At 32.0% G+C, this 21652-nt stretch overlaps 2 protein-coding genes and 1 long non-coding RNA gene across 4 annotated transcripts; all 3 read left to right on the forward strand.

Moving 5' to 3' along the window:
* The first annotated feature begins 705 nt into the window (after nt 1-705).
* Nucleotides 706-12778, forward strand: LOC132748599 (heat shock 70 kDa protein 12A-like). Its single transcript, XM_060738215.1, is given in 10 exon segments — nt 706-915; nt 6694-6838; nt 7100-7248; nt 7677-7904; nt 8559-8712; nt 9443-9583; nt 9970-10178; nt 10321-10457; nt 10460-10472; nt 10475-12778. Coding segments are annotated over 10 exon segments (1740 nt in total). The 5' UTR covers nt 706-912; the 3' UTR covers nt 11036-12778.
* Nucleotides 3880-4824, forward strand: LOC132748596 (uncharacterized). Its single transcript, XR_009628284.1, has 3 exons — nt 3880-3994; nt 4539-4616; nt 4791-4824. It is a non-coding gene; the product is annotated as an uncharacterized LOC132748596 (long non-coding RNA).
* A 1411-nt stretch (nt 12779-14189) lies between the features above and the next one.
* On the forward strand, nt 14190-19864 carry LOC132748600 (heat shock 70 kDa protein 12A-like). Of its 2 annotated transcripts, none has more exons than XM_060738217.1 (8): nt 14190-14338; nt 15042-15186; nt 15683-15831; nt 16412-16636; nt 16964-17117; nt 17785-17919; nt 18143-18351; nt 18687-19864. In XM_060738217.1, the coding sequence occupies exons 1-8, from the start codon at nt 14336-14338 to the stop codon at nt 19395-19397; spliced, it is 1731 nt and encodes a 576-aa protein (XP_060594200.1). In that variant the 5' UTR covers nt 14190-14335; the 3' UTR covers nt 19398-19864. The 2 variants fall into 2 exon arrangements, with proteins under 2 accessions (XP_060594200.1, XP_060594199.1); XM_060738216.1 differs by lacking the exon at nt 14190-14338 and adding an exon at nt 14689-14845.
* Nucleotides 19865-21652: the final 1788 nt, after the last annotated feature.

Here is a 21652-nt window from a genome sequence, read left to right on the forward strand (position 1 = left end):
ATAATAGTTTGTACAGTTTAAACTTAAACATAATAATCATGATTATAATAATTTGTATTTTCAGTATAGTGTAGCAGTGTGTTGCCTTAGAAGTAAACAATCTTATACACTGTACCTTTATCTTCGTCTATTTCTATCTTGGCAACATATGCCCAAAAAACGAATTATAACTGATTTAAACATAACCATTTTATTAGAATCACACAGTACTATTTTCTGCAATTATGGGACTAGAAATGTCGTTTTATTATTTGAAGTTGGTCTATATGATTAATTGAATATGTGCAGAATTTAGACCGTTCGCTCACCCCGTTTTTCAAAAGCAACCATTTTAATTGTGCAAATCTACTACAAAATAAAAGCGTTTAATATAATGAACGGTTTTAACTCAACTGGGGATTAGGAACGCAATAAATATCGATTTTCTTTTCTTTCTTTTTTTGAGTGATTTTCTTATAATTACATTTTTGTAATATCTTTTCATTCAAAGTGACCCAGTTGTTCGGTGTTATATTCTAAAATTACATCTTAGTTGAGTGGAGCTCCTTTAAAAAATAGCGGACGATTTAGATATTGCATGTAGGTTACCCGTTATAACTTTTGTTTGTTTGTTTTACTATATCTTATCTCAGGGTAAATCACAAAGCTTAATCTTTGACTTGTACCTTACAATTTAAAAATGCATTAGCGCAGATGAATCTGTAGTACATGTACATCCTTAAGTGTTTAAATGTGACAACAAATTAAAGGACAACAGAAAATATCATTGTTCGGCCATATTATAAATATGCTGTATGTGTCAACAGGTTCTAATCTGAAATCAAAAGCGGAAGTAAATTCGATTGGAAATACCGAACGAAGCATTCTGTGCAAGTCTTGTTCTTTTTACAAGATCACAGTAACCCGGATGTCATGGTAAGCGCATTTTGATCTTTTAACAAGCTTACCAGTAATTTGTGAATTTTAATTGTACAAATTATATTTATTATGATGTTTACTATTAATTTTACTTCAATACATTCGTCTGATTTTTTGTGATGTTTAGATATCCGATCGCGTTATGGTTGTTTTTTTTTTAGCTTTTGTAGTAAAAAGTATAATCTGTTATAACTGTATTTCTGTCGTTAAAATTAAAGTGATCAAACATGGCCACGAAAATAGTTTCTTTTATCACGTAAATCTAGATGATTAGTGATTACATGATTCAAAATGGCAGAGAGGATATTTATCACAATCAAAACAAGTCGTATCAAAACACTAAATAAATAATAGATGATAAAAACGAATGTGTAAGTTAATCTTAACTGCTTATTGTAGCGACACAAACACGGGGGAGGAAGTGTTACACGAAGGATGGAGTTCTTATGATAACTGTCACGGAGTTCCTGGAAAACGTTACGGATTTCTGTGGAAAACTTTTCTATATACTTTGAGAACTCACTTAAAAAATGGTTATTTTTAACTTTAAATGGGGAGTTTGAGGTGCTTAATTAAACTTTGATAATTAAGCTTGCCCTACATATTGTATTATGTTTCAGAAACAATCTTTTAGTCCATATTTCGCCGCCGTTTAAAAAAAATCTGGTAGTTTTGAGAAAAATTACCAAATTACTTGCTAATTCGTACATATTGACCTTTTCATTTTTGATCTTCTTCGTTGCTAAACTTAATTACCTAATTATTATGGAGAGTTGCAAACATAAAGCCCAGGCTAATAAATTTATACCCGGTTTTTCAAATGTTACGGAGTTCTTGCGATAACTCAAAATATGTCCTGGAGTTCTTATGATAACTTTTGTTACTGCCAGTGTGTTTTTGTGTTTAATCACGGCACGTTTAAGCGTATTTTATTAGTCAATAAGTGTGTAAATCATTATGAAGCATAGTACGCTTATCATTTGCACAAAAATTTGGTTATATAACGTTGGTTTTGATCGTGTTTTTCAGTTCAAGAGATATTTTTCTTACCTCCGTTTTTTGTGTTTTTTGTGTTTGTTTTGGTCTTTTTTGTGTGTGTGTGTGTGTGTGTGTGTGTGTGTGTGTGTGTGTGTGTGTGTTTTATTTTATTGGAATGACTGTAAACATACTTGATGTAGAGCATTTACTTACAGGATAAAAATACGCTTTGAATTTAATACTCAAGCATGATTTCGTCATATATACATTATTCCTGGCAGTTTTAGAGAACATTAAGTAACTATGCAATCGGTATGCATGTGCAAAATAGGAGGTAGTATGTACTACCTTTTTTCTAAATTTAATGAGGTGGGTGTCGTCTTTATGTATTCAACGGGTATTTCAATTTCTAAAAGGTATCAGTTTTTGTCATAGAAACGTATAAAGTTCTATGACAATGATATGACGATAGAAAGTAAGTCTTCAATAAGACATGTGAGTCACCGTAAGGTTCATGCCGTTTATCAACATTGTTCCTTTCTCTATTAAATCCAATGTAGCCTCACGTGACATACAGCAATTTCCATATTTCGGAAAATAACTGCATACATTTTTCTTATCAAAGTTGGAGTCCTAGTGGAAATTTTGCAACAACTTTTGCTGTAATTGATTACAAAAATATATTGTCGAACTTCTTTCGCTCGAACCAGTTGGGCACGTGCAAATCTGTCGAAGAAATCGGTAGTAACCGGTTGATTTTTTATGCATAAAAAGATCATACATTTCGGGTGCATGGGTGTGAAGGATATCCCGGTTATATACGATACATGGTATCTAATGATACAATTTACTTAGCCGCTTCTTGAGAGAAGCCCAACTACTTATTGTCTGCTTTAGAAAGACGGTTACTTAAAACATGTAACTGAGAAAAAAGTGTAAGTTTTAAACAATTTTTCCTTTGCGGTTTAAGCCATGTTACTGCTGAATACAGGTGACCGCTGATTCAGGTTTTCCTGAAGATTTTTGTTTGTTTGTTTGTTTCATTTTACGCCTTTTCCCAACAGTATTTCTGTCATATGGGCGGGTAGTTTCCTAACCATCGTTCCTGGAGAGTTACACCAGTACTAGACTACCTTCCTCCGTGCTAAACTACCAAAGCATCTCCCGGGATCGAACCCACGCCAGAGAGGTAACTGGATTAGAAGTCATCGACTCAAACCCCTCGACCACGGAGGCGGTCGTTCCTGAAGATAGCTTAGCACATGTTTATCCTATGTAGACTGTACACCAAAGCAGTTTCATGTCTTCTCCAGATATATTGAATGATCATGTTTTAATTTTGCCACATGGCCTCAATGTTGCATTTGCGGAAACTTATGACATAAAACTTTTGTTGACGGACAGTATACACAGAAACATTTAGTGCATTCGTTGGGTTTTATAATGTCAATATGATTTCGCACAAATTTAATTAGGATCAAAACCATCGTTATATAACCAAATTTTTGTGCAAATGATAACCCAGCAGGCACACGACGTCAGTTCAACGTTGAAACAACGTTGAAATATGGTCGTGACAATGTTCAACCAATATTCAACTATGGACGATCATACGGATACATAGCCAATGTATATACAACGTTGATTCAACGTCGTTTATGGTCGAAGTTTTAAATTTAGTTTGATCATTTATTTATATAAACTTTTATACCATTAATTTTGTGTTATTATTCCTTTATTGAATTAGTCTGTAAGTGATTTTTGTCAGGAAAATTTGCGTTATACAATCTTTTTCCGTATATTCAAAATTAGCGCTGAAACAAATAAAGTTGAAAATATTTTTTCACTTTCTATTAACGCTTTAAATATAAGTTAATATGTTTTGTTTTTTGTTGTTTTATTTTTTCGTTCTTTATGAATAATATTAATTAATAAATTGATTTTAGTCAAAACCCGTTTATAAAATAACGCTGGTCAGGGGAAGTAATTGTTGCGGTCTATGATTTTGTTTGTTGTCTATGATTATCGTTCGTTCAATGGTGGCGCTGTTTGGAAAATTTGAAAACAACACGATTGGCAATTTATTTGGATTTCGAAGGTATTACCGCAATGTTTTACATTAGTTTACTGATTATTTTGTAAAATATTATTATTTATTCTTAAAATTCTACTTTAATTTACTTTATGAAATAAACGAGAGATGAAAACACATTGATATGAGTTGATTTGACACGTTTTCGCGACCTAATTTCGGTAGGCCTTGTAAGCAAGAAGTTATTAATTGATGTCCTTGGCAATTTATGATTTTCAAATCTTGTCTTTCTTTAATTTTTTTTTCATATTATTAAACAATTGTCTGTACTATATCCTAATTTGAATTTAATCAATTGTAAAATTGAAACCTATAAAGTAGTTCGGCCCACATAATTTACGTCCCTAGACGATTCGTCAATATATATAACTATGTTTATATTTCAGTGAAAGTATAATACAGTGTTAATTAGTTTGAAAGAAAAACATTATTATTAAGTTAAATAAGAAATTTGAGTGTTAAACTTTAAAGTTTAACAGTTTAATAGTCGTAAAATTATGGAGAATAATAAATCTATTTCTATTTTATTCTATATCATTTTATATTCTAGATCCTGGACTTGGTTGAAAGTTAGAGTATTGCAGCTGTAGCCTGTATACCATACATTCAACATGGAAAGGACTGTCAGGTTTGTTAAATTGAAATTTATTCTTGTTAATTTATATATTTGAATTTCTATAAAATACAAAGTATAAATATTTCAACTAGATTCTACTGGATATTTGTTTTGTCTTAAAAAATATTATTTCACAATATTCGTGTAACATTATTTATATAAAATTTACATGTTTGTTGATTTCAGGATGCTGCATAAAATGGTCTTAGCTAGAGCCTAGCAGTAAGAGACAGCCAAAGAAGTACGCAAACACTTGACATACCCAGAAAGATCTAGAATAAAAGATTGGAACATATTGTAGTTTAATTTTAAAACTATTAAAGTGAATTTAAGCTGCACTGGAACTGTATTTTTGAAATAAAATATCTGAAGTATTAAATATTGTCTTGATATTTTGTTAAACTTGGTTACTTTGCTTTATATCCAAAAATTATAGTATGGTGGGTTTTCAACGTTGAAATGACATTGAAACTTCAACGTTGTGACAACGTTGAAGCTGCAACGTTGTATCAACGTTGAATTTCAACGTTGTTTCAACTTTCAAATCCGAATATAAATCCAACCTTATTTCAACGTTGAAATCTGACCATAATTCAACGTTGAAACAACGTTGATGTGCCTGCTGGGAAGCGAACTATGCTTCATAATGATTTACACACTTATTGACTAATAAAATACGCTTAAACGTGTCGTAATTAAGCACAAGAAACACACTGGCAGTAACAAAAGTTATCATAAGAACTCCAGGACATATTTTGAGTTATCACAAGAACTCCGTAACATTTGAAAAATCGGGTATACATGTATTAGCCCGGGCTTTATGTTTGCAACTCTCCACTATAATTATGTGATTATGTATAGCAACGAAGAAGATCACAAATGAAAAGGTCAATTTGTACAAATTAGCAAGTAATTTGAAAATTTTTCTCAAAACTACCAGATTTTTTTTAAACGGCGGCGAAATATGGACTTAAAGATTTTTTCTGAAACATTATACAATATGTAGGGCAAGCTTAATTATCAAAGTTTAATTTAGCACCTCAAACTCCCCATTTAAAGTTAAAAATAACCATTTTTACGTGAGTTCTCCAAGTATATAGAAAAGTTTTCCACAGAAATCCGTAAACGTTTTCCAGGAACTCCGTGACAGTTATCATAAGAACTCCAAACAAGTTATCATAAGAACTCCATCCTTCGTGTAACACTTCCTCCCCCGTGACAAATACATTTATAACAAAGCATTGTCCTCCCTATCAACCTACTCTTACATATACGACCTATTTTTCGAAGAACGAATATTTTCTCTCAAGTTCCGATGGTCCTCTTACCGGGATTCGATACCATCCCGTGTTAAACAACGACTACACGATAGCACTGTATCATGACCAATCTAAACACATGAAAACAGTAGTTAACAAATAAAAGAGCGCGATCACGAAATATCGAAACGATAATAAAATCGTGATGTTTATTGTTACAATTTTAAATTCTTATATCAGTTTTAAAGGCACATTTTTGTGCTAATCTGCAACAAAAATTAACTAATTTAATGTACCAATAAAGTGCAATGTTTTATGCAGATTTCCGCATGTGACTTTTATTCACAAATGGGCATTGTATTTAATGACTTGACTGTATTGTTAAAGGATTGTTTTAATATCTTCAAAACTATTTGTTTGACTTCGAGTATAGAAGATCTGGTAAAATATTCCTTAATAAACTTCTCAATCAAAGAAGGAAGTATATAAATTCCTTATATCGATTTTGCCATGTATCCATTGAATATTTCAAACTATTTACCGAATTTTACCTCGTTGACACTAAATTTTGCAACGGGTCTGTTGATCTTTGCGCTTATACCGAACACTTTTGAAATCCATTGACATTTTACAATGAATCCGTTAAATTTGAACATTTGCTAAATTTTGCAAAATCACATCTTGTATCTGCATAACTTAAATCAGCCATGTATCCACTGACCTTCTGTTAGATAATCTTTAAGTTAAGTGTTCTTTATTTTAAAAGTTTTCTCAACTATCCCTTGTGAACAAATCGCTAAATTTTTAAAGTATCAAAATGATTTTTGCAGGCTGGAAGTTCATTATTAGTGGCAGCAATAGATTTTGGAACGACCTATTCAGGCTGGGCGTTTTCTTTTAAGCATGAATTTGAAAGAGATGCCACCAAAGTATCAGCAAAAAACTGGACAGGTGGACAACTTGTTTCCCTAAAAGGTAAGGTTTGTCATTTCTACAATATAATTTTCAAAGAATTTAATCATAAGACATATTGTAAATTTTACATCATTTTCTAGAAAAAAATAAAAAGAAATGAAATTTTCAATGATACGATTACAGAATCATACAATGTAGACGTAGGTTTTCTGATGCATGCAAAACAACCTCATGATCACCAGAGTAATTAATTTGTATAATATAAGAGAACATGTCTTTCAAACAAAACTAGAAATATAACCGCAGATCGAAATATTTCAGGACCAACATGTGCCTTAATAGAACCTGACGGTGAAACACTTCACAGTTTTGGATATGAAGCTGAAAGTAAATATGCTGACCTCGCGTGTGATAGCGAGCATGGCGGGTGGTATTTTTTCAAGAGATTTAAAATGAATCTTTTTGGACAGGTAATAAACTTTCATATCAAAAGTTGGCGTACATCCTTTTATATATATTTATTCTCGCATAAACCTTGTTGATAGTAGTTTATTATAAATTGTAGAATAAGCATGCAGAAAGTATTGTAAATTCTAAATCAAAGGTAGTCGTTTTAAGACAATATCATCTGATTGGAGGTTGGCTTATAGGTTCATGCAATGTTTCCTTACAGTATAACCTTTACGTCGTTGGTGCGATGTAAACGCCATCCCTCTTTTAAATAAAGAAAGAAAACAGTCTGTACAAGGGTATTTTCAATTTCGTAGATCCGACACTTTAATCACACCCGTAGATCCGGCTAAGAATTCACATTCAGTAAATGAACATACAAAGGCACGACTCTTAAATCATATGCGTATGACACAGTGCAACATTATTTGACCTATTTTCGTATCAGGGATTTGGAAGAAATCTTATGTTAGAAGATGCAAGCGGAAGGAAGAAGTTGTTAGCCAAAACAGTATTTTCTCTGTCGATTAAATATCTAAAAGACGACCTCATCAAGTTGTCAGAATCCCGCATCGCTGGTGGGGGTCTTCAAGATACGGACATTCACTGGGTCCTCACAGTACCTGCTATCTGGAATGATGCTGCCAAACAATTCATGAGAGAAGCTGCTCAACAGGTAAGGCATAACTTTGATAATTATGTCGCACTTGCACTATGAGTTGAAATCAATCACCGAACACTTAAAATTTGTCCCTATGTCAATTGAACTTATGTGTTTGCATTAATTATTACAAGTGATACTGATTCATGCACATTTAATCATCTTAACGTTTTAATAACATTCATATTAATGCTAATTTGAATTAAATTCAATACATGTATATTATTTAGACGGTTATTGATTCAGTGAATGGATAATACCCAAACCTTTTCAAGTTCACAGGCACAATTACATATTAAAGCATATTTGTTTAACAGAAGTTATACAAAGTTTAATAAAGTGGGTGTATGAAGGCATAAGTTATTGAAACCAAAATTGATTAGTTCATAAAAGATTCTTACACCCTTAACAAAACTGTTCATTATATTTGTACACACTATTTGATAGCACAATGCTAAATATGTCATCATTTAAGAAACGTAATTTTGTGAGATTTTAATTATTTACATGTAGTTTTTAGCTGTATCATGCGATACTATAACAACGAATGCATTATCTAAAATATCTGTTCAACATTAACCCACTGTTTCATGTTGGCAAAATAAATTTCCATGCTGTCATAATATCTATCTTTTTAAGTTTCATTTTACTTATTAATTTTATCCAAAGGCTGGTATATCCGGAGACATGCTTACTATTGCATTGGAACCAGAAGCTGCAAGTCTGTACTGCCGCCATCTACCGGTAGAAAAATGTGGAAGTGGTAAAACCTCGTTGGCGGCATTCGGACCTGGTAAACGGTATCTGGTTCTTGATGCTGGAGGTATCCTTATAATATTTTTTTCTTTCTTATACGGTACTTCCTAACGTTTCCCTTTTGTAAGATGTATAAATCTTAATCGTGAACTACTAATGCATAAAACGTGAATATTACTATTTCTATGTATGTACAAAAACAGCATAAATTAACCAAAAAGTAGGAAACGATCAAAGCTGAATCCTACGAAGCATATATTGTGAAAGCTACAATTTAAAACTAATGCCAATATCCGATGAATCGTCTAATGATCAAATATTGTAGAGAATGATTGAATCTTTGTGCACCATATAAATGCTATTGACACTAGAATAACACATTTCAGGGACTTTCTCTCAAATGTTAAGCACAGTTAAGGTTTTGTTTGGAATGATCATTTTCATAACGCTTTTTAAAACACAATTACCATATTTTTAGGGGGCGTCCGTGGCCGAGTGGTTAAGGTCGTTGACTTAAAACCACTTGCCCCTCACCGCTGTGCGTTCGAATCCCGACGGGGACTTTAGATTCTTTCATGTTAGTGAGGAAGCTTTCCAGCTAGCTTACGGAACGTCGGTGGTTCTACTCAGGTGCCCGTTTGTGCCTGAAATAATGCACGGAAAGGCACCTGAGGTCTTCCTCCACCAGTAAAGCTGGAACGTCGCCAAATGACCTATACTGTATCGGTGTGATGTTAAACCCAATCAAACAAACAAACAAAACCAACCATATTAAAATTTTGTATTTACTATTACAGGTGGAACAGTGGACATAACTGTTCACGAGGTGATGAGTGGTGGTCATCTTAAAGAATTGGATAAAGCCAGCGGAGGAGCATGGGGAGGGGTACAAGTTGACGACGCTTTCTTCCGTTTTTTGAATGAAATTGCAGGACCAGGTAACAAATTATATTGCATAAAAAAGAAACAAATTAATTTGTCGTTTAAGATGCTTTAAACATTATATGATAATTATATTCATGTTCTAGATTGTTTCCATACGGGGGAGAAAATATAGCAAATGCAGATAGTCTAAATTTTTTATTTATTCAATTATTTATTTCTCCCCGTGTTTGTAACATCTGATATTGTATATCCATTTAAACGAGGGATATATTTAGAAAATTAGTTTGTTAATGTTTACTGAAATAAATGGCTTCGAATATATAAATATAACGGTTATTACATAAGCTTGACTAAGGAAAACTTAAAAAAAAAAATACTAACATGATAAAAGTTTCTTTAGTACATTGTTACGTATTCTATTATATTTCAAAACATCTAGGGCCCGATGTGATGCCAATGTTCAGAGACAAAAACATGGAAGACTACCTGGAATTGTTTAGGGACTTTGAAGTTAAGAAGCGTGAAATTGGACCGAAGAAAGACACAAAAATTACTTTCAGAATACCTGCAGCTCTATCTGACACTGTAATGGAAATGAGGGACCAACCGTTACAGGACGTGATAAAGAAGACAAAGTTTTCAAGCAAGGTAAACAAATGCTTAATATAAATGAGTATATAGCACAATCTAGGATTGTCATCACTAATTTAATGATGCAATATTGAGTTAGTATTTAGATTTACACAGAGTTATTTAAACGATTATGCAATTATTTCATTCTCGCCAACAGGTCAAATTGATGGGAGATAAATTGCGAGTAGACGCAGCTGTTGTAAAAGGCTTCTTTGAACCTTCCATTGAAAGCATTGTTAAGCATGTGAAAGGTTTGCTACAGAACAGCAGCACAATAGAGGCGTTGAGGCTATTGTAATGGTTGGTGGGTTTTTTCTGAATCACCAATGCTGCAGGAGACAGTGAGAAGTCGCTTTCCTGACTTGAGAATTATAGTTCCAGATGAAGCTGGACTAGCAGTTCTCAAAGGGGCTGTTATCTATGGTCATAGTCCAACAACAATCTCACAAAGAGTTAGCAAGTTCACGTACGGAACCGATGTCTCACAAGTTTTTGATGCGGATAGACACCCATTTGCGAGAATGAAACTGACTGATACTGAAGTAAGATGTGAAAATGTATTTTCGAAGCTAGCAGAAGCTGGACAAATATTGGAAGTTGGCCAGGCGCAAGACGAGCAAACCTATACTACCATAAATGAAACACAAACAGAGATGGGTATGAATATTTACGCTACTACAGACAAGAATCCAGGGTTTATAGATGATGTCGGTTGCTACAAGATTGGCACCTTTAGTGTACCTGTTTCTGGGAGTGGTGCCGGACGAGAAGTTACAGTTAAAATGATATTTGGAGGAACTGAAATTGACGTTGAATGTACAGAAAAGGCAACAGAAAAGATCACACACCTAAAAGTAGATTTTCTGTCATAGATGCTGACCTTCCATTTTTAGATCATTGAAGGATCATTACAGACGATTTACAAAAAATGAGTACTAATGTACTATTTGATGAAATTGTACGGCGTTACACAAATGATTCTTCAATCAGATATAAAAACCACGTCTTTAAAACACTTCGCTTCATGTATACCTAAGAAGATCTGAACGTTAGTCTATAACTCAGTGACCGATTGGAACCAGTTGCTAGGATTTATTGAATACTAGTATACTAGCTCAACAGCAGGAATATAAAATGAATCATTATAAATTGACACACTATAATAAAACATATTATGGTACTTCTATGTTTGAACATCTTATGAACCCTGTATAGAGCGGGTGCACCTGATGCCGAACATGCTCCTAATTCCGACCAAAATATTATAATTCATTTAATATTTCATTTTTAACACAATTCAAAAAATTGAAATCATTATTATAACGTCAATTTGTCTCTATTTCCACCCGCAACATTTTGAATTCGCGGTTGTGTTGTTTGTTGTGATTTTGGGCATTCAAGGATTTACTTCAATTTTTGGTTAGACATTTTATTTATTAGCTATTTTTTTACAAATTTTTACTAATATCATAAAATATTGAATATTGATGCTTTAGTCAAATTCTTTTGAAATCAATGATGTAGACAAAAATAAAAATCATGTGTGAAGCCCCTGTACATGTTTTAAGGTCGTATGAATGAATAACTGGCAGTGTTCAAATGTTTTTACACATTGAAATTTAATTGTAAACATTCTAATTTTGAGCATATATGTGATCCTTATATTTATCAAAATATGTTTAAATTTAAACTCATAGTGTGAATTAAGTGTTTAGATTATAATTTTCATGATTTTCATGATTCATATTATGATATTTATGAGAAAAAGAGCTTTATTCATGAAATATTATCAAGTCGAATTATGAAAAAATGATTGATATGTGAAAATAGATTGCTTGCTTGCATTGTGCCATGGGTATTATTGTATTAGCCGTCAAAAGAAGTTTAATGATAGTTAAATTTTACTAGAATTTTACTGATAAATATTTTCAACTTTTGAACACTTTTACGAATGAAGTTATGAAGAAGAGAAAGACAACAAAACTTAGCCAACCCTTAAATGTTTTTTCTTTAAAGTAGAAATACCTATGTCATTATAATAGTAGAGATGGACTTATCTAACTCATGTAGCACAACAGAATAATATTACAAAGTATGGTGACAGAAGTACATCTTAACAACTTTCATTCAATAAAGCTTTAAAGATATTTTCTTTTTTTTTTGCTGTCAAGTTGAGATGAATAAGTAATATTTTTCAAGAAATTATAATCATAGTGATTTCACCAATATTTGATAATAAAAATGTTTACCAGAGTAATATATAAAAAACCTAAATTATTCAAAAGACTACCTCAAAATTTTAAACAAATGACCGTTGCGTAGACATTCCGAACGATAATTATAGCAATTCTCGTGGCCAACGTGGATTATTGATTTTTTTGCATACTAGTATAAAAAATAAGATTGAACACAAATATGGCAAAATGAATGATTGTTTTGACTTTTACCTGTGCACTGTCCATTATTATAATGTCACTTTAGATAAAATGCGATTTGGAATGATGATGCAGTTGTATAAGATACATTTACTTTCAAATTGACATGTATGTGAAACCATTAAATTGAAATGCGTAACTGGAGTATTATGTTGAAATATACCTTATTGTACATTCTAACACTGCTCGTTATTTTGTTACTATTCACAAAGAAGAAGAAAAGATCTTAAACTAACAATAAACACTGGTTAGGGACTACATGTATCCATATGTGCCTGATTTATTTCTTCTCTCACTCCGATAGCGTTGTAAGGCAACAATAATAACACGTTTTTGTTATTATTATGTTTTCTTTTCACTTGATGCTAAAATAACCTCTCGCATACTCTAACACCACAGGTTAAATATCCATATCAGTTAGAAAAATCTGCGCCAAATTGTAAGCAGCGTAATGACGTTATCCTAAGTATTGGAAGTACTTCCCGCTTAAAAAATAGCGTAATTGATCTCTCATATTTTTCTTGATAGAATAAAAATTATATTAGACTGAGCGGTATTTATCGTTTTGATGGGAAAAAATTAACTACGCATCAAAACTTCGAACCGGTGATTAATAGCCGAAAAACACCGCCGAGAATTATATGATTTCTTAATTGAAACATTTGTAACTAAGTAATGTATGAATGGAAACAACAGTTTACCCCTGTGCCATTGAGCAGTTACCGAAAGCAGGCTTTCAGCTTTGGCGGATTTGAGCTTTAGTATTGTACCATACCAATCGAATTCTTGGCAGAAATATCTTGCTCTATATTTAATCCTTACATTGAATATTGTCCTCAAGAAGTATCAATGTAATGCGTAAGGACAAACTAATTTTTTATCGAAGTGCTATTATTGCAACAACGGCGATTTTATCTTAAAATATGTTTTCTGTTTAATATTAGAATGTAGTTTAAACAAACAATGGTGAGCAATCGTAACGGACCTTTTGAAAAATACATTATGAAAAAAAAATCAGGTACAAGTATTCTAAATGTTAAATAAACGAGTGGTGCGCATACATTTCGGATGGTGCATATTTTTAATAAGTCGAGAATATCTGAAGGCTTTGTACACCTACATTAAGTTCTCAAGAAAAAATGTCTGTATCATAATTAAAAACATTATTTAAGTCCCTTGTAGTATGCCTGCTAAAGAATAAATAAATAAATAAATAAATAAATAAATATATAAATAAATAAATAAATAAATAAATAAATAAATAAATAAATAAACGAATAAAAGAAAATAAAAAAAAATCATGACTTCAACCATTTAATGTTTGACGATTCTGGGTACTGGTAATGTGACATTGAAATAAATTAAGAACTATTTTATTACTGATTTTATGTGAAGTACTAGAAGCAATATTATGTTTGAAATATCTTTATTTCTTTAAGATAATTTGAAAAGGTTAAAATAGTTAGGAAAAGTATGAACTAGACGCAATATCTAATCACATTTAAACGCCTACCTTTTATTATTAAAGCGTTTATTAAAATTCAGTCTTTATAATCATTCAAATTTTACCAATCGGCTTTTGAATAAATTTAGAATTTCATTGTATTTAAATATAGATCTTTTATGAACAAATTGTTATTGTAAATGCAGATACCCGTGAATACCACCGGTTAACGAACCGTTAAGAAGTTACACTACCTCCAGTTAAACCATACATATAAAGAACTTGATGACAGGATGGTAAGTGTCTGATGTTTATATTTATTTAAAAAGCGCATTTAATGTAGTCAATTAAGATAATAATATGGGTTTTCATGAATTGTTTTACTTCTTTAGTAATACAAATCACAAATTGATCATGTTTTTTTAAATGAAACGATGATTGTTAGTACATGTTGTAAATTTTAGAAAAAGGAAACGTATTATATTAGGTCAACATGGAAAAAGATTAATGTTTTCATGGTAAACCATTTGAATCTACTTCCTTGTCTAGACCATGAAATAGTAAACACCGATTAAGATAACTGATAATGTTACACAGTTGTAGAAAGTGATTAAGGTAAACTTTGAAGAATCCAATACAAATTCTAGTTTAAATATTTAACGTATTTTGAAAATATTTAGCCTAATTTGGGTTTGTAACAACATTGAAATCGAAAGAGGAAGTTATTTCAACAATAAGTTGTATTAATTCCTGGAAGCAGTAAAATCTTATTTTCTATGTGGAAAGAGATTGATACAATAATGGTAGGTTTAAATTATAATTTCCTAGGACAAAAACGCGATCATTTTAAACTTCTGTAAATATCTAAGATTATTTGTCATCATACCAATTATTTTTACCCTCTAATAAGCTTAAATAACTCGTTTAAAGTTCTCAATCCTTTCCATAAATGATCGGTACATTTTATCATTTACTAAAATTTTATGTATTCTATTTAAGGCTGAAAATTCCCTATTAGTGGCAGCTATAGATTTTGGAACAACGTATTCTGGCTGGGCGTTTTCGTTTAGACATGAATTCGAACGGGAACCAACTAAAGTATCTGCGAAAAATTGGAGCGGTGGCCAGCTTGTTTCACTGAAAGGTGAACATAATAAAGATTTACTTTATCAATTGAAAAAAACAAAAAAACATTTGCTATCTATTCATCGTTCGAAAACTAAGAGTCCCATTATTTTGTATCGAACATAATTTACGATTTAGTTAAGGAATGTGAAGGCCAAAGATAACGTTGTTAGAGATGATTTGCCCAACACTTGTTCATAAACGCTTCAACGCATTATGTTTTCAAAATCATATATATTGTGCAAATACATATGTATGTATTTATACAAAATATTTTATTAAACTTATACAGGAATTAAAGCATAAAAATATCTGGTGATGCATCTCATATCATTGAAAGAAATCCTTTCTAAAACATTTACATTAGATATATTATCAATGTCCTGATAAAATATTAAACACCTTGTACTCGTTATGACAATATCATCTTAACTTAAGTTGTTTCATAGATTATTTATTCAAAGGAAAATTAAAAACATATTTTACTACGGTCTAATTGTTGCTCCTTGTTTAAGGGCCGACTTGTGTATTGATAAAGCCAGACGGTCAAACTTTTCACAGTTTTGGATTCGAAGCAGAGAGCAAGTATGCTGATCTCGCATTAGACGAGGAACATGAATCGTGGTACTTCTTTAAACGGTTTAAAATGAAACTCTTCTCAGAGGTAATTAAATAAAAAAAAGTTCATCAAAGTAAAAGACGCTTAATACGAAAAAATAACCTTTAACTTACTTGGGAATATTAGGTAGCGAATTTGAAAGATAAAAATGCTTTAATGAAATACTCATACACTTGAAATTCGAAATTAAATCGATTTACATTAAAATGTTTCAAAATTTAATTATCAATTTATATTTCCTAAAATATGATAGAGATATAATAACTGCCTTATATGCGAGTAAATAAAACCGGCATAAAATTTCAAACCTTTTAAAATATATGAGAATAAATTGCTGCAGAAACTTAAGTGACTTTAATTAAATTCTGAATCCAATTCAAATGCATGAACAAAAGAAATGGTTATAATGATAAAACTAAAGACTCATACAAACATTGTACAATGCTATATATAGTTATGTATATCAGAAATTGACACACCTTCTTTTTTTTAGTTTCAATTTGTTTTACTTGTTTACTTGTGGCAATAAAAAGTTATCTAGCTTCTATATATTTCTATAAATTAGATGCAAAACGTACAGGTTTTCAAACTTTCAAATGCCGTGATATCGTTTTGTTTGTTAAAGGGGCTCGGGAGAAACCTGCTACTCGAAGATGCAAGTGGGAAGAAACTATCAGCAAAATTAGTTTTCTCGCTGTCAATCAAACATTTGAAAGATGATCTTCTCAAATTGTCTGAGAATCGTATTTCTGGCGGAGGTCTTAGAGATGGTGACATAAAGTGGGTTTTAACAGTTCCTGCAATCTGGAATGATGGCGCTAAACAGTTTATGAGAGAAGCTGCACGAGAGGTATAAATAGTTTAAAACATGACAACAAACATGTTGATTATCATTATTTGCATCAATAATCGTCGGTTAATATAATTAGTTCATTACAGACAGTTTGAACATATCAAAATAATAGAAAGATACATTTGTTACTGAAATTTGAAAAAGAATGAAATAAAAGATACCGTGGTAATGTTAAAACTGCTGAATTTAGAATGCACTGTGACTAAAAGAATTGGATATCAAACTTCTGTTTATTAAACATATCCTAAATTAGATGGTTGTGTTGTATGTAAAGAATTTGCTTTTAAATAAAGCAGCGATTTAATTTGTTAATGATATTTTCAGGCTGGGATTTCTGACGACAAGCTGACCATTGCTTTGGAACCGGAAGCTGCGAGTCTTTACTGTCGCCATCTGCCGGTAGAGAAATGTGGAAGTGATAAAATGTCCTTGTCCAAGTTTGGAGCTGGAAAACGTTATCTTGTATTAGATGCCGGAGGTAAAGTAATTGATATTATCTTTCAATGCATGTCGTACAAGAAAATTTGGCACTGGACAATGGGAATGCGTTTAAAATTCTCATATAATGTTTTAGAAATTGTATGAAAGTAATGAGGTAAATTAGACAGTTAATCTAAAAACTATGCACTTATACCTATCAATGTTACCATTAAATTTACAAAATGCAACGAATATTTATTTGTGCATTGGTATAAAATGGAAGGTCTGTATGTGGATAGCTTTTAGTATCATACTTGACAAAAAGCACGGATAAATTAAATAGGGATGCTTTCGATATTTATAAGTGTGATTTACGTAATCCAGAAAAAAAACTATTATTTTTCGACACATAACTACTTTAACTAAACCTCTTAGAACTCTTTAAACATTTTACTTTTAAGAAATATTTTATAAGAATACCCAAACGATACATTTCAATTGTTGTTTATCTTTATTAATTTTGAAATACTTACGGAAATGTGTTCATTGTAGACCAGTCCACTTTATCTTTGATGCGTCATTTATGAGTTTTTTTATCATGCATAATTATATTGTATCATCATGGAACTTTGATTGACAAATTTACCCAAAGTGTTTGGTCGTGATTAAACGCTCAGAAATGCAAATTCTCCAAACAGAAAAAGAACTTTTATACATAATTGTAGGCGGAACCGTTGACATAACTGTCCATGAAGTTATGAGAGGTGGTTGTTTAAAAGAACTTCACAAGGCAAGTGGTGGGGCATGGGGAGGAACAACCGTCGATGATGCTTTCTTTAATTTTCTCTCAAAAATTGCAGGTTTGTATTTTCAACACAGTATGTTTTAAAATTACGTGGACACATTTTTATCAGCTTGTAATAAATATAAATAATGTATTGTCACTTAGTATTTTAAGTTTCATACTAACATTTTAAAATAGTTTGCTCATTTTAATTTTGTTTAATTGAATAAACCTTGTTCTGCTCAAGAACTTGCTTGAGTTGAAGAATGATTTATTGCTAAACGTATTTTTTTTCAAAGGGCCGAGCGTAATGGCAAAATTTAAGGACAAGCATATGGAAGATTTCATAGACCTTTTCCGTGATTTCGAAGTCAAAAAACGGGAGATACGTCCGGACAAAGATTCTAAAGTTACATTTAGAATACCTACCGTGTTTGCAGATCTCGTTAAAGAAGTGAAAGGAGAAACCTTGCAGGACTCTATTTCAAAAATGGCATATGCTAACCAGGTATATTATTTTATTTTAATAAGGTACAGCGCAAGTATATTGTAATAAAACAACACAATCCAAGTGAATCATTTTTATTTGATATGTTGAATAAAACAAAAAACTGGTGACGTATAAAGCCCTATTAACAATTAAAAACATGTTGATATCTACTGGTTGAAAAATAACACTACAAATAGCATGTTTTTTTTAGAAAACAAACAAGTTTGTAAATAGTTTGTAGTTAAAGCTTAATACTGTAAGTGGAAATGCCCGGATTGATTCAATAACCTTCATGAAATATAAAGTAAGTGAGTGAGTTAAAACTTCAAACAATAAAGTTTTTTTTCATGCAGGTAAAGCTAGTGGGAGACAAGCTTCGAGTTGAACCCGACATTGTAAAGAGTTTCTTTGAGCCGTCCATAAATAGTATCATGAGGCACGTGAGAGAATTGCTGCAGAAACCAGTTAACAGGGGAGTTGAAGCAATTGTTATGGTTGGTGGTTTTTCTGAATCCCTTTTACTTCAGCATGCGACGAAAGGCACTTTTTCAAATTTGCGCATTATTGTTCCTGACGAAGCAGGCCTGGCAGTCTTGAAAGGCGCAGTAATTTTTGGTCACCAGCCATCGGTAATATCGGAACGAGTAAGCAAATACACATATGGCGTCGATACTATTCAAAATTTTATTCCGACGCGGCACCCGATTGAAAAGCAGAAAGTCGTATCTGGCGTTTTAAAATGCCAGGACATATTTTCTATACATGTTAAGGCAGGTGAAACGCTTGTTGTCGGAGAGCCGCAAACTGAACAAACTTATACGACATCAACTGAAACTCAACATGCTATGGTCATAGATATTTATGCAACACAACAGCTTAATCCAAAGTATACCGATGAGCCTGGATGCCATAAAATCGGCACAATAGACGTTCCTGTTTCGGGAAGTGGGCTTGGTAGAAAGGTGATGGTGAAAATGATTTTCGGCGGTACAGAAATTGAAGTGGAATGCACAGAAGTAGCAACAGGGAAAATCACTCGCACAAAAGTTGACTTTTTAACATAAAATGATGCGCCATGGATACAATTGTAGATGATGAATGGAGTGCGATACCCCGCACACACGTAGATTGTTAATTATGGTATATCGATTGCAAGGCATTATGTATTCCTAGCACCATAGTATATAATTATATTTTTAAGAAAATCATTTATATGTAGCAGCAAAGATGCAGTAACATGTATGCAGTTTAATGTCGAAATGATTCAATTCGTTAATAATTTACCTATTTTAACTTGTAACTCGTCAAGGAATCAATGGGGATATATTTAAAGGAAGGAAGATGAAAAGAGCAACAACAAAATTCAAACTACTTACGACGAAATGAAACGCTATCTACCAACCATTTGACACATTTGTAAATTTTGATTTTTATAGTTCATGAGTTAACATTGCCATATATGATATAAATGTATATTATAATTAAGAACTTTTGTGTGAATCACTTTGTGCAACGAAACTTTAAATAAAATTTGGATATCATTAATTTTTCGATCAATCGAAACGTACTTAAACTCTTAGTCTAGAGGCGGTTACGAAGTCTACCCAATGCAAGACATCCCTGCTGTCTAACAATGTTAATCATTAAGACATTATTTATTTCAAAATTAACCATCAAAATGATGAAAGGTTTTGTGCGTTTAAGATAATTAGTGTATAAAGGTTAATTGGAAACCCTTAGAAGCTTAATGAGATGCACAATGACAAAATAATTTAGACATTTCGAGATAACCAGCCATATAAACAAAACAGTTTCTTATACTTATAAGTTACTTATAGCAGGCCCCTATACCAAGGGTGGTGAATGATGCGTAAGGATAAAAATATGCGTGTGTCCGGGCATGGGAGGGGGCGGAACAAGTGAATTTAATAAGGTTGAATTAAAGATTTAAATTCTTGATAAAGTGAAAATTCAAAGTTATTATTTAAAACTTTAAAGCCGTAAGGAAAAGAAATGTAATGATATTTTCCCAAAATCATAATAAATTTCCACCTTATCTATGAAGACACAATGACGATTAAAGACACGAATATTGTAAAAATATCTATGAAGTGTTAATTAAAATGTCGTTGATATGCACAATTGTATGAATATAAAATTTGCGAATGATGAATATTTTTGTCAATCGCAATGAAGTTAAACATTGACTTGTGAATGTGAAGGCAACTATAGTACTAGAAAACTCACTGACAGCCTGCCTAGGACAAATGTGATGACAGAACTATTACAATAATCTGGTGAATTCAATGTAGCTTTCTGCTGTGATCCGGAGTTTAAACTACTACCACCACCACCATCACCCTGTAAATGTACTAAATGTTTACACATTATACGAGATTCTGAAAAATATTATCTTTGAGTATGGGAAAAAACAAAACAGCAAAAAAATTGTTTTCGCTGGAGTTTGCATTCAAAGAGGAAGTGGAGCTGAGTCAAGCCATCTTTACGTCAAATTGTCAACGAGTTCAGTTAAATCCGTAGGAATAAAATTGGATGGTTTCGTCGTAAAAGGACAATTGCATTGATTCCTTAATTCTTTGACTGACTGTTTTTGTAAATTGTGCGTTTTAAAATATGCATCTTATTAATTGTATTAATGCAATCTGGAGAGGATGATTCAAGCCATTATTATTCTTAAATGTTTGTTTCATTCAAATCATTGGTCACTCACATATCGCTTTTGGTAAGATGTACGGCAATATGTTGAAATGAATATAGAATGTAAGAAGCATTCGAAGAACAGTAAACCTAAAGTGATTTAACAGACTAGCGATGGTTTTTTTTCTCTGATGTATGTTTTAAATTATGCCCGTATGGTTAAATTGAAGTTTAATTGTTTTCAGACAGTCGGTAATTTTACTTATGTGCGTGAAATACTACCAAGATGTTTGAGACTTTTGTTAAAGAAGAAAACGTTAACCTATCTTACAACAGACGACCAATGTAATTATTACTTTGCTGATGCTTTAATGAGTTATTGATGAATTTTGTCCACTTTGGAAGAAAACGGGCGGTCGTCGTTGGTGATAACAGAAAATTGCCTTGAACATATCACTTCTACTAAAAATCAACCTGTGATTGTCGTTTAGTACCGGTAACAATAAGAAGACATGTCATACCTTACAATCACTGCACGATGGTTGCAAATCGGCCGGATATCGGACGACTATTGGACAGTTATTATACGTTAGTCAGCCGATTACCTTAATAATATCGACAGGTGTCCAGAAAAAAGATTCGAAATGTTATAACCTGGTGA

The sequence above is a fragment of the Ruditapes philippinarum genome, unplaced genomic scaffold (genome assembly GCF_026571515.1).
Source record: "Ruditapes philippinarum isolate M1 unplaced genomic scaffold, ASM2657151v2 ctg4848_1_1_1_1, whole genome shotgun sequence".
Lineage (NCBI taxonomy): Eukaryota > Metazoa > Mollusca > Bivalvia > Venerida > Veneridae > Ruditapes > Ruditapes philippinarum.